This window comes from Hippocampus comes, unplaced genomic scaffold (genome assembly GCF_001891065.2).
Source record: "Hippocampus comes isolate QL1 unplaced genomic scaffold, H_comes_QL1_v1.1 scaffold144, whole genome shotgun sequence".
NCBI lineage: Eukaryota > Metazoa > Chordata > Actinopteri > Syngnathiformes > Syngnathidae > Hippocampus > Hippocampus comes.
In genome coordinates, this window is record NW_017805782.1 from 1028608 (window position 1) to 1042485 (window position 13878).

Consider the following 13878-nt stretch of genomic DNA (forward strand, 5'->3'; position numbering starts at 1 on the left):
ATGCGCCTCTCCGCCGTCATTAACCCTGTCCGCCTTCCCTCCCTCCCCCTGTAGAGAGTGCGGACGGTTTGTGCTTGAACTTAACTGGCGTGTGTGTGAACTCCCTCCCCGACACCGTGGGCTTGAGTCATGACGCCTGGGAGATCGCGAGAGACACGCTTGAATTGGAGTTAAAGCTGGGCACGGGATGTTTTGCCGAGGTTTTTTACGGTAAGACTTCCCGCTCGATCCCCAGAACGTGACTTTCGCCATCCGTTCACTTGGACTTTGCAAAGGTTCCCTTTGAAGCCGTTTTTTTTTGTTCATGATTGAAGATGAAAGCTGTATGTAGGTTTGCGCCACAACCGAATAAACGTTGAATGCAAAAGAATAAACATTGAGAGTCAAGTCTTGGCGGAGGTCTTTTGAATGAAACACGTCGCGCTTTGTGCCATTGCGCAGCGCGTCCCTCCGCCCGTGCCGACAATGTGACCGTGAAGCTCATCCGTTGGCCTGTCGCGGAAACCGGACCGAGGGCGGAACCCGCGAAATGAGCTGTTAGCACGTTAGCGGCTATTCGCTCGAAGAATATTCCCCAGATGACGGCCGGTTTCTGAGATCCGAGTCCTTTAGCAAGCGGACGGCCCTCCTTCCGTCGATGGTCTCTGTCCTCCCTTTGACTCAACCCTCTCCATCCTCTCGCCGCATGAGATCAGCAGAACCATCGCCGCGGTCCAAACGGGGGCGATGCAAACTCGTGGCCCGGCAATGCCGCCGTCACAATTGGCGCGCCCGCCTCGAAGAGCTTTGCGGCTCGCTCTTGTTAATCATCCTCCCGAGGATTATCTGCTCCCACGTTGGCTCTGCAATCCTCACGGGATTCGACGGATGCCTTTTCAAATCAAAGTACCTTCTCAGTCGTCGATGAATGATCCATCTGTCTATGCCGCGTGCGTGCACGAGAGGCAAAGACCAGCAGATTCCCATCGCGTCTCCTGATCTCATGCTGTGTGGCATGTTTACAGTGGCGGGAAGTAGTATTCCCGTCCCCGTCCCCCCCTCCTTCCTGGTTTCTCTGCTCTTTGCATATTCATCACACGCCGAGGTGAGATTAAAATTGCTGACCTGAAATCTTTGCGTATGATAAAGCTGCAAAGAAGACAGAAATCAGGAAGGGTTTTTTGGCGCATGCCTAACGAATCGTCACGACAACGTGACTGCTGAGGTGTGAAATGACGGTCAGGCTCCGCTGACGCCGGCGTGCGGGCTTGTGTCAGGAACCTGGAACGGCACCACCAAGGTGGCGGTGAAGACTCTGAAGCCCGGCACCATGTCCCCCGAGTCCTTCCTGGAGGAGGCTCAGATCATGAAGAAGCTCCGCCACGACAAGCTGGTGCAGCTGTACGCCGTCGTGTCTGAGGAGCCCATTTACATCGTCACCGAGTACATGGGCAAAGGTACCCCAACGCTCGCACCGACACCGGCAGACGGACACGTTGGTTGACATCAAATATGATCGCCCTCTAGGGAGTCTACTGGACTTTTTGAAGGACGGAGAGGGGCGAGCCTTGAAGTTGCCCAACCTCGTGGATATGGCTGCCCAGGTATGTGCCCATTTTAAAAATTTGTTTTTAACTTCTGCCAACCCCACCCATTCCAAACTATGATGAAAAAAAAATACGACTAAACTTTTGCTCTAAAATAACAAATCACATGAAACCTCCAAAGCCCGAAACCCAATCGGTTCATCGGAGTCCAACAATTGCCGTCATCAGCGGAATCTTTCGACACTGTTCCGACACTATTTTTAATCACGCGGTAGCAGTGAAATGCTACCGTGCGAAACGCTGAGTAGCTTAAAATGATTTTCCCCCTTGAATGTCACCGGACGGAAAGGTGATGATGGGATTGCCCAATGAGTTCAATTCATACCCCGACACTCTCCGCTGTTCTATGCAAATGTCAAAAGAACAACTGGTCTCGGCACGTCTTAACGATTGAAAGCACATCCTGCGGTTTGCTTGTTCCGCACGCACGGTCAAGATTGTCAAACTTTATTTGTACTTTTCATTTTCTGAGTGAATTCCAGATTTCAAAAAAAAAAAAAAATCCACCGGACTGACGCATTCGCTAACTAGGACGCGCGCGTCAAATGAGGGCAATCCACTTCAAGGTCGGCGAGATGGAGCCCCTTGAGAAGCCCGCCAAATGAAGGCTGCTAATGGGGGCAAAAAAAAAAAAATGACGCAGCCGTTGATAACGCGTAACGCAGCCGATTCTTCTGCGCCACGCTCCAGGTGGCGGCGGGTATGGCTTACATCGAGAGGATGAATTACATCCACCGAGACCTGCGCTCTGCCAACATCCTGGTGGGAGACAACCTGGTGTGTAAGATCGCCGACTTCGGCCTCGCCAGACTCATCGAAGACAACGAATACACAGCTCGGCAAGGTGGGTCTTTCCGTCCCTCCTCGAGCTTCCGACGAATCCAGTTCCGGCTGCGCCGAATCATCCCGGCCGATGTCACCCGCGCAGGTGCAAAGTTCCCCATCAAGTGGACCGCCCCGGAGGCGGCGCTCTACGGCAAGTTCACCATCAAGTCGGACGTGTGGTCATTTGGCATCTTGCTGACGGAGCTGGTCACCAAGGGGCGAGTGCCTTACCCGGGTGAGCGTCCGAGGCCGAGGACGGCATTTGGCTTTGCCTTTCAATCTCAGGGGACCGTGAAACCTCCCTTGACCGGGAGTGGTTGGCAAAGTACACGCTGCCGCCGGGGCCCCCTTATCCGATTTTATATCGAGCTTCCCTCTGTCGCTCTTCTCGCGCGCCATCTGCTGCACATGACAAATGACGCTCGGTGGGACGCTAGCTAGATATCGCGCTATGTGTGTTCGTGTCACGCGGCTCCAGCCCGTTTGCGTTTTTGAAGGTTTGCCAGCCCCCCCCCCCCCTTCCTCCCGTGCTTTCCAGGCATGAACAACCGCGAGGTGCTGGAACAGGTGGATCGAGGCTACAGGATGCCCTGCCCCCAGGACTGCCCCATCTCCCTGCACGAGCTCATGCTGCAGTGCTGGAAGAAAGACGCGGAGGAGCGGCCCACCTTCGAGTACCTGCAGGCCTTCTTGGAGGACTACTTCACAGCCACCGAGCCTCAGTACCAGCCTGGAGACAACCTCTAGATCTAGAACGTTCTTCCCCTCTGCCTTGACGTTGGAACTAAATGCAAAGACAAACAAAGAAAAAAAAGACAAACTGGAATCTTCCTGGACTTGCCACTGTTTTATTTTCAGGAGGGTCTGCAAAAGCATCCTTTGCTCAACTCCATCTTTTCATTTCGTAGGACGACCCCCCCCCCCCGCCCCCCTCCCTGAACTCTGCAATGTGATGCTAAGAGGTGAGCTTGAATGATGCAATGCCACACTTCTATTCAGTGTAAATAATTTTTTCAAGGATTGTTTTAATTTGTCTGTTTGCTTCAGTGCGTTTTTCATCTGCCAAAAGCGAAGGTTAAGAACCATTTCATCCGTCTCTGCGGGGTGTGTAATTCCCAAAGATTCCCTTTCATTTTTTTTCCCCCCCCGTCCTCCATCAGATTACATTTTCCGTTCTGTTCTCGTTCTCCTGAGGCCGTTTTATTTTTGCTTCGCCCAGACTGCTTGTTGTCTTCTCACTCCTGCTGTCTGTCTGTCTGGAATGACATGATACAAATTTTTTTTGGGGGGGCCCTGTACAGATTGCCAACATATCCCTCCCTCCCTTTTTAACATTTTCGCAAATTGTGAGCAGGTGGAAAAGTCATTGTCACACAATCAGGCATACTTTTTTTGCACCTTATTTCCTCATGTAGTGGAAATATGGTTCATATAGTTGCCAGGTGCAACAGCTGGTTTTAAAAATAAAAGCCTCTGCGCAAACGGTGCCTCTTTTTTTTTCCTTTTTTACCGTATTTCCTCAAATATTCTTAGTTACCTCCACTCCATTATTACTGGATGTGTACTGGACTTCTCAACGGAATTGAATCGGCTCAGAAAGCATTCTTTAGTTTTCGTAAACTGCTGAATAGTCACACCATTCTCTGGTATGCTTTTGATGCCATTTTGTTGATATGTTTTTTAAATTAATTCAGTGGTTTGGCATTTTTCAGGGTCAAAAGAAGAATAAACTTTTGAAATGTTTCTCAGGTGCATCCTATTGTTTGTACGCGGTAAGTACCGTGCTCACTTTTCTTGACACTTTTCCTGAACTTTATTGCTGTTGTTTGTTTTCAGCTGTTGAAGTTCATATATCGTTCTGATATTTTGATTGGATGATGGGCCCAGTTAATGTGGATTATTGGATGGATGATTTGCCGAATGGCTCCTCCCAAAGCTTTTAATGCAGTCACGCCCTTTGCTATCACATTTCGACCATAAAGTTGTTGTCATAGTGGAGCCATAAACAGCTGGATTGTACCTCCACTTGGCCAGAAGAGACTTGAAATGAGACCGCAGGAAACGCCAGGTACGTGTTATGTCATCTTTTAAAAAGAAATCTGGATAGTCCTCATATGCTTCTTATATTGATAACAATAATAATAATAATAATAATAAATTGTGCCTTTATAATAATACTGTAGAACAAGAATATGCTGTGCTTTAAAAAAAATGACATGTATTTTCCTTCTGTAGCCCAACCTTACATTCTGCAAATTTCCAGATCACTCAGGTCACATTTTAAATGATGGCCACGGAACATTTAATGGTATATCTCTAGACGTGTATGGCCCTCTGAAAAAGGTGCCACCGTATTTCATATTGTAATGAGTAACGAATTACATGACTGAAGTTGTGTCAAGTTGCGGAATTCAATGCTAAGAACAGCTTTTATATCTGCAGAGATGAGGAGGTGAGGTATCGCCTGGGAGGGAATTCACCATGGAGGGAGTTGGCGTCACCATCTTTGTCACCGTTCAGAAGATCTACTACCCGCTCCTTTGCGTCATGGGAATACCAGGTACTGTACATGATGCCATTTTGTTGATTGGTTTGCCACGTGCCAATTCAAAGCAACGTTCATCAAGAACGTCATGAATCGGCCGATTGATTTATTCGATTGACTCTATGTTGACATGTCATTTGTGGACACTGTTTGCTCGGGTCTCCTACAAACAAAAAAATAAACAAAGTTTTGATCTATAAATGTGACTTTCACAATCAGAATGCTGCTGAGCATGTCTGCCATGCAGTTGCGTAAACGGCGCAACGGGACTCGGTGCGACTGTTAAAAAAAATAAATGAAGAAACATCAAACTCCGCCACTTTAGACAACATGCTCTGATACAAAACTATATACAGTAAACCCGAGTGTTGTACTGTAGTAGCAACAAGTTTTTAAAGTTCAAATCTGCAGTCACTGACGGTCTTACAGCATTGACTGTCATTTACTGCCCCCCTGCGGTGAAAACGTTCTCTGCAGTTTGGTCAGATTGACTTCTGGACAACGTACAAGGCGTCTCCAAGGCAATTTCTGAGTTGCGAGGTTAAAGACGTGCGAGTGTGCGCGGAAATCGTGCTGGAAACTCACCGGCTCCGACTGCGGTTCCCGGCAAGTCAAGCTTCAGCCGTCTTAATTTGCTCGCCTTGTTCCGCAGCCAACCTCTTCACGTTCTACATGATCCGCTTCCGTAAATGCGGAATGTCTGAGCCGGCCGCGTTGTACCTCGGCTGCCTCGCTATCGTGGACACCTTCTACCTGGTGTGGGTGATCCTCGTCGACCTGACCCTCACCTTCTGGCTGCTGCAGCCCTTCTGGAACTCCCAGCCGTGGTGCGGCATCCTGGGCTTCCTGCAGTACGGCTCCCTTTACAGTTCGTCGTGGATCGTGGTGGTGTTCACCATCGAGCGCTACCTGGTGCTTCGCAGCACGGCGGCCAAGCGGCACTTCTCGCAGGCGAGGGTCACCAAGCTGACCTGCGTGGCCGTGGTCGCGGCGTCTCACTTGGTTTCCGTGCCGCTCGGCTGGATCAACGCGGTGGTGTCCGTCAATATTACGGTGGACGGAGAAAACGTGACCCTGCCCCGATGTCAATACCGGGATGAGGTCTACCCCACCGTCATCGTATGGATCACCACCTTTCTCTCGGGAGGTATCCCCATCGTGCTGGTCATCGCCTTTAATTACCTCATCGGGCATCATCTGTGCCGTGCCAGTAATCTTTTTACGAAGGAGGAGCGTCGCGTCATGCGCGGACGTAGCGCAAGGGGGATGTTAAGGAGGACCCTCCTCCTGCTGGGGACGGTCTCCGTCACCTTCGTGGTGCTCAGCCTGCCTCGCTTCGTCACATACTGCATCCTGAGGACCGAGCACAACACGCGGAGCTTCAACAGAAACGACTACCGAATCCCCATCAATGTCGCCGGTGACGTGGCCAACATGCTCCAGAATCTCAACTCCACCACCAACTTCTTGCTCTACTGCATGGTCAGCGGCCGCTTCCGACAGGAGCTGCTTCGGGTCGTGACTTGTAAAGCCGTGACGGGAGAACCTTCCTCTTTCCTCACACGCACGATGACGGTCTTCTCGGTGTCGGAACAGAAGGCCGCCTCATCTCGTCAGCGTGGCCATTACCGCTCTCGGACCAGTCAACTTGAGGAAACAGAAATGTATAAATAAATAGCAGACAAAAACGTTTATGCAACTCAAGCTGTCTTTTTGGGCTCGATAAAAAGTCGTCCTTGGTTTACCACAGAGTTGGCCTCGCCTCCACCTTAGCTCTCTGAGCTCCTCCGCCCCTGCAGGTGCCTCAGGTCTGCAGACCGGACACGATCAGAGGTACCGAGAACTAAGCGAAGGCCCGCAGGCCTTTGAGCCTTCGAGCCTTTTCCGTTGCCGGTCCCCTCTCTTTGGAACGTTCAGCAAGCCCCCTCGCTGCCCATCTTTTAAAACGCGTCTTTAAGAATAGAATTCATACAAAATGTAAATACATTTTGAATCACTGTTTTGAGGAAGATTGTTAACAGTCATCAAATTGCTACATGACCAGTTGACTCGTTCCATATCGACAGTTTGTAAACTGGTGCCAATTTTGCACGTCTGTGTGTGACAGTATTACCATATTCATGATTGTAGCTTTTGATCGCTTTTCCACAACACTGGACATTTTTAAGTGCTCAAGAAGTCTTTTCATCTTTTTTATCTTCGTCATTGTTTCATCATCATTGCACCGCTGGTCAGTTTAAATTATGTGATGATTCTCTGCATCATCTGATACCTGTTCTTGGCTCAATTTTACATACTTGGCCAATAAATATGATGCTGATTCTGATCAAGGCGTCATTTGTTCCAAGTGCATAGTTGCAATTTAAAACTGTCCACCAGAGGGAGCCACAGCATTACCTGCCTCTGTGAGAAAAACAATGTATCATTTTATTTTTAAGAAATCCTGACAAAACCTCCCCATCAGCACGTTTGCGAATTTGATACACTTAATATTGGTATCTTTTAAATAATTTTAAATTGCTCCTCCGTTGGGTTGTCAGTGGTAACGCGAACGTGCTACGTCGAGCCAATGCGTCACATGATGCCTTAAGTGCAATGGGAAATGTAGGAAAATTCCGAACACCATCCCTCGAACGCACACATACAGCATGGCTCAGTGGTAGAACGGTCCTCTCCCAACACAGGTTGTGACTTCAATCCCTGGACCTTGTGACCATGTTTAGAGTGTTCTTGAGAAAAATACCGAACCCCCAGTTGTTCTTGAAGGCACGTCATCAGTAGGTGGATGAGGTGTCAGTATAGAAGCGGGTTGGGTGCCCCGTCGGTGGCAAAGTGCTATACAATTGAAAGCCGTCGAAAAAAACCACAAAAACAACATTTAAAAAATATGTATAGTCAGTTACTTTGGCTCAGTTATCTTGGGTGTGTGTTATCAATTTGCTTTTGAAAGGAATTTAAAACTGTGCGGCCGAAGTGAAACGCAGAATTGGTGCTAAAGTTTACGGAATGTCTCTGAACGCATCACTTGTTCCAGGGAACCCACTGAGCTGTAGCTGACTGCCATCCGGGCGGCGAAGCGCCGTATCACGTCTCCAAGTACGTCACGAAACCCCGAGAAACTGCGATTTCCTTCTTCCCCACTTTCAGTGAGCCGTCACCAGAAGTGGAGCAACAAAAGACCATGTAGGATTTGACTGCTGCGAGTTTCGATTTGTTTTTTTTTTCTTTCTTTTTGACTTTTATCGGCTCTTGCACAAACTAAAAAGCTCCTGACCCGCCGCCCCGTCCCATTCACCTCTTCGCCTTTCACCCTTGAACCGTGAACTTTGGTGAAAACTACCAAACAAGTCAACACGTCATCGAAATCCCAGCCTGTGTGTGAAATAGTCGACGTGACAAGACTTTGACCATGAGGTAAGCCCCAGTTTGTGTTCAGTACAACATGCAGACGAATCTTTCTGTGCCGTGCGACAACGTGATGGAAGTTGAGAGCAGCATTCAGCCCGCAGACAGTGCAAACGAGCTCGACGTGCGGATTTCGGAAACAACGGCTCCCTAAAGTTAGTCTGAATGTCAATGAGATTCCAGAACCTCCACCGAGGGCCGTTCCCCGCGAGGCTGTTTTTTAAGATCGGCTCATGTAGCGGTGTCAGCTTTGTGACCGCCGACTGCCTTGTCGAACGCTAACTTGCTTGTGCAGCATTTTGTGTTTTGGAATGGCGCGTGTGGCGTTTTCTGCTCCTACTCCCACACAGCACAGGAGGGATTATGATGGGGTGCCGTGTATTTTATGCAACATTAGACGAACACACACGAATAGGACGGAGACGCGGTCAAACGGAGTTAAATGAGTGCATCCGAGCGTTTTTTTTGTGTGTGTGTGTGTGTGTGTGTGTGTGTGTGTGTGTGTGTGTGTGTGTGCGTGCACAGCCAACATGTCCACTGAAAGAAGGAAGGATTGTCAAAGGAGGACATCCATGCACGTGTGCATCACGTCAATACAATACCTCGGCAACATTTTGTGCTTCTGACCCGAATGAGAGAAGATCACCAATGGACAGAGTCCGACACTCGCCGAAGTGCAAATGGGATTTCTCCACTTAACACGCGATCAGGTGATCGTTTTGAGGCAAACTGAGATGCACTGCTTGTCTGTGAACACGAAGACCATGAAGCTAACTGTCTTTTTTGAAAGAGCAACAATAATCCCAAACTGCAAGAACCCGCCCTGCTTCATTTCATTCCCAAACAACTTCAGGACAAGTGTGGATTTTGATTGATTTCTTTTATTTTTAACCTGGGAGAAAACCCATTGTGGATTTGTCTTAAACAGGAGACATGCAGAGTTGATAAAGGCTGCTTCTTCAGATTTTTTTTTTTTTTTTTTAAAGAAAGGCAGTAATTGAATCCAGCTGTAGGCCAAGCTGAAGTGAACAAAAGCTTTAGTTGTTGCTGAGGAGCAGCTCGCTGTGCACATTGCGGCATGAAAACAACTTGACTGTCTGCATGGTTGTTCCCATCTTCTTGGTGTTCTTTCTGATAGATGAGCTTTTGAAACGTCGGCCTATTGGAAGTGCATCTGCTGACATCACTGAAAAACCGATGACAGCAGAGAAGAATTGCCTTGTAAACAAGCTTTTCTCCTTGCTTTTTTTTGGGGGGGGGGGTTTGTTTTAAAGGGGGCGGATCTGCATCCAGATGGTGGTATTTTAGTGCATCTGTGTCTGGTGTGTAACGTGTCCGTATGAATGGCAGACTCAGCTGCCCACAGCTGACTCATGCGGGACGCTGAGCGGCAGATGGGCCGCGCAGCCCCACTTAACATTTAGTTTCGACTCTCTCCGCTTGCGCTTCACTTGAGTCTCGACTGAAAAAGGCCCGGTGAGTGGCATTCGGTTCTTTTTGTGATGAACTGTTGCCATGTTGTACGAAGCAGCCAGGACAGATACAGCGGTGCCTCGACTTACGAACGTCTCTTCAAAGGTTCATTGATTGAAGAATTGAACAGTGATGCGGCTGAGCAATTTGGATGTGGCTTGTGACGAATCTGCAGACAGAAAACACCAAATTCCTGGACTGACCTTCAAGCCGTACGCAACATTTGGCAGAGCTAATCAGGCCGAAATAATGAGCGACAGGAGAACGGTGGCTGTCAGTTGATTTGCCTGCAATGTGTCAAGGCGCACATCAGGCTTGTCGAGGCGAGGAAGATAAGCGACCTCGTCGGGGTCACCGGAGTGTGAAGAGTCACGGCAACAGGCCTTGACGACCGCGGACAGGCATGCGGACAAAGGACAGAAGCGGAGACCCGTTCGCTCGCGGCGTCGGAACTCGCCACTTTGAGTTGGCCGGCGACCAGTCAAGCTGTCGGATCGAACGGAGGCATTCGTCAGGTCGACCCGAGGCCATTTCGGGAATGCAAATCAAATTCATTCGATGCCTTCGTTTCAGGGCTGGAAAGTTTCCTTGTGAGAGCTTGAACCAATGGTGTCCAATCTACGGGCCGGGGGCCATTAGCGGCCCGCTGTCCATTTTTCAGCGGCCCGTGACATGACGAAAAAAACCCCCCGATACATTGGCCACGTGGTAACAAGAGCATCAGTGTGACTGTAGCGCTGATAGAAAGTGATGTTTACCTAGCTCGAAATATGTCCTTCAGTTCATGTGTGATTGACGGAAGGGTTGTTTGTTCAACCTGCGAGCGGGTGTCCTCGCCGCGTCGCGGCTTTGGTAAGTTCCTGCCACTGACATCACGTCGTGGGAATGAAAGGATGGAATGTTGTGAACTTGCAGTGGAGTGTCTAGACGAAGGCCAGGCGTAGCTTGGAAACAGAAAAGTTGCACAGGCTTGCCTGACGGAGCCAAGAGACAAACCACAAGTGGCTGTCACTTGTCACCGTTGACACCTCGGCTCTCTTCGCACGTTCCCAAAATCCATCGTCGGCTCACATGATATGACGCAAGCAAGGTTCAACCACTTGGTTGTCCTTATACGACTCTCATATCGAAATGAACCGATGCCGGCCGACGGCGTACGGATAGATGCGACCTGTCCCTTCAGACCGATGTCGGGCCCCCCCCCCATGTATCAGTCGAGCCTCCCCCTCAAATAAAAAAAGTCAAAGTGTATGAAAAAGTGATGACTGTTCTCTCAAGAGGCCTTCTGATTCCCTTGTCGGTTGAAGACGGAAGCGATTGAGTAAAATGGTTTTCTAATTGGTTTTCTTCCAAACAAGGCATGCGCCGCCGCCCCGTTGCCGCGTCGACAAGCACCCGCGCCGCCGCGTGCTGAATAATTCATTCGGGCTGGCTAAGGGAGCGTTTTGCAGCCAGCTCACGGCAGCTATGGCTTTGCGAGAATTTTCCGCATCCATTTGGCTTTTCATCGCCGGCTTACGGAAGGAGAAGGAGGAGGCGGAAGAATAAAATCATCCATTTCCTGATGGAAACGGCTTTATTTTGCGAGCAGATAGAATTGCACACGCGCTGACGCCTCCTCGAGAGTCAAACAAGAGGAAAGGAAATTTCGCGTATCGATAACTGATCACGACCCCGTTGTCCTTTCTTCTACTTTCTGCTGACTCGAGTCAAACTTGTTCTTGGAACTAGCTCCAGTCAAGAAAATGAGACCCTCATGAAACTTTCAAGAGGTCTCCGCTTCAATGCGCGCAGTCTACGCGCAGCTTTTGAGCAGCCGCCGTGAAACTTTGAACCGCCAGGTGACCACACTTTGACACTTGAGAAGGTCTGCACGCACGCACGCACGCACGCACCCTTGGCTGTTTGTTCGTTTTTCCAGTGCACTCATTCTTCCTCGAGTTACTCCGGGCCCAAAATGGGCACCTCACAACAACCTCTAGTGCTCATTTGCTCTTTTGCCGCAAAACTTGAAGCGCAAAGTGGCGAGGCATCACCGTCTCTCGTCCGAGTAAGTGCTGTAGCGGCACCCGGCAGCAGAGGTCGTTGGCCGGAGGAGGTCGGCGCGGCGGCTTGTCACGCCTTCGACATCCCGATGGCCCAAACCCCGCCGGTCGGGCTTTGTGCGGCGCTCCATCTCTCTCCGCTGTGGGGCTGTGCGGTAATCCGGTCCAAACCAGATGCTCCGCGCTTCCTCTTGCATTCGCTGCCGTCCTCTCGGTCCAGGAATGACTGCCAACAAATGAAAAGCATGTTGCCTTTTTTTTTTTTTTTTTAATAAACACAACTCGGCTGCCTAAGCCTGTCTGAGTCCACACTTTGAATTACAGTTGGCCATCATTTGTTTTGGAAATGTTGGCGAACGGCTTTCGGGATAATGACGAGATGAGGTTTTTATCTTTCAAAAAAAGCGTAATTTCTGGCTTGGCCATGACACGGTTGCCATTTCGAAGCGAGCCTTCTCAAGGTGTCAATTTGTGATGATGCGTTTGCGTCAGTGCCATTTCTATGAATCGGTGTTCTGCATGTGGATGTGCGAGCGCCAAAACAGGTGGCTGCTCCGTCTGTCCATCTGTCTGCTCTCGTCCGCAGCAGCCAGCAGCAGCTGCGTGTGTGTGTGCGCCTGTTCTTTTGACTCAGGTCGAGACTCCCAAATTACCTTCCGCCGTCTCCCGCTCTGCCCCCATCAACCATTTGCCCCGACCTAGTAAGAGTTTCGCCCTTCGCTGAGGCAGTATTCTCTTCCGGCTTTTGTTTGTGTCGCATATGTCGGACGCGTGACGAATGAACAGCTTGAAGCAGGGACACGCGGCCTCTTTTTTTTGGGGGGGACAAACGCTCCCGATCTGGGGAATGGCATGAAAGTCACTGAAAATTTTGGATCGTTTTGTTTTTGATGGCGAGGTGATGCAGTACTTTTGTGCAGCGCTATGCTAACAATTGTTCACCGTTGGTCAATGGCAACGTCGCTACTTCTTTGCGAGCCAAGTCCGCTAAAGATGAAGACAATTTCACTCAGGCTGTCCACCTTCTCTCTCTTTTGTTCCTTCCCTTCAGCTTTATGCTTTCTTTCTTTGCCCCCCCCCCCACCCCCTCATTAGTATTCCCATCAAATGACAGAGATTTAATGCGCCTGAGTCACTCAGCACTTGGTGAGATAAAGTGTAGCTTGTTCTGTTCAGCTGCTGTCGCTTTTCGCCTCGGGAATACACAAGCAGGTTTGAGCTGCTTGATTGCCCTTTAAATTCTCTCGAACTGCAGCCGGCTGCGGAGATTGATGCACGGGGACTTCCTTATCATTCGATTCTTCCTTCGTTCTCTTTTCACCCCCACCCCATAAAAAATAAAAAAAAACTTGAATTCGATTCATTCTTCAGCCCGACTGCATACTCTGAAAAATCAATCTGGTCGCACCATTGTTGTCTGGAGTAGCTGCGACCAAGGTTAGTTGTGACACAAGTTGATATTGTTGGCGGACCGGCAACCATGATGGGTGGGAGGGAGGAGTTGCCCGAGTTACGACTGAGCCCTCGCTGCCGTCCCCTCATCATCTCTTGCTCAGCGAAGAGCTCCGCGTCAATCAGAAACGAGACACGGACCGCAGCGTATATGCTTGGTGGCCGAACGCCGTTTGATATCCACGGACGTGTCAACAAGCCCAATGTTCTGTGGATGCCGTCGTGCCTTTTGATGCGTGCCGCCGGCTTTCCTTGTGCGTCTCTCTCTTCGGCAGCGAGTCATTTTTAACCGCGGCCCCGCGGACAGCTTGAATCGAGCGGCAACGGCGACGCGGTTTACGGAGTCGATTGCAAAAGTCACGTCTAGCTTTGAATCCACTTTGATGCCCGTGGCTGTCGCTTGATGGATTGAGTTGCGGTGACTCACCGCTAATCCAATCGCATCCTGGGCCTCACCGACTGACTTGGAATCTGGTCAAAGAAACAAAACAAAAAAAAAAAAAAAAAATCCATTGTCTTGGGATTGATTGAATTGTAGGGGTTGTCC

At 49.6% G+C, this 13878-nt stretch overlaps 2 protein-coding genes across 10 annotated transcripts in view; both read left to right on the forward strand.

Moving 5' to 3' along the window:
• The window catches only part of LOC109524890 (tyrosine-protein kinase Fyn), a 21846-nt gene extending 17953 nt beyond the window's left edge, over nt 1–3893 (forward strand). For 7 of the 9 annotated variants that reach the window (XM_019885020.1, XM_019885023.1, XM_019885022.1 and 4 more), the window contains 6 exons: nt 55–210; nt 1257–1436; nt 1507–1583; nt 2277–2430; nt 2515–2646; nt 2950–3893. In XM_019885020.1, the coding sequence (XP_019740579.1) occupies nt 55–210; nt 1257–1436; nt 1507–1583; nt 2277–2430; nt 2515–2646; nt 2950–3158 (908 nt within the window). In that variant the 3' untranslated portion in view covers nt 3159–3893. The remainder of the gene's footprint in view (nt 1–54; nt 211–1256; nt 1437–1506; nt 1584–2276; nt 2431–2514; nt 2647–2949) is intronic. The other 2 variants (XM_019885026.1, XM_019885028.1) reach the window with 1 other exon arrangement.
• Nucleotides 3894–4278: 385 nt separating this feature from the next.
• On the forward strand, nt 4279–6648 carry LOC109524816 (probable G-protein coupled receptor 139). The gene is made up of 3 exons (XM_019884918.1): nt 4279–4479; nt 4854–4971; nt 5609–6648. Exons 2-3 carry the CDS (start codon nt 4893–4895, stop codon nt 6628–6630), a joined length of 1101 nt encoding a protein of 366 aa, XP_019740477.1. The 5' UTR covers nt 4279–4479; nt 4854–4892; the 3' UTR covers nt 6631–6648.
• The last annotated feature ends 7230 nt before the right edge of the window (nt 6649–13878 follow it).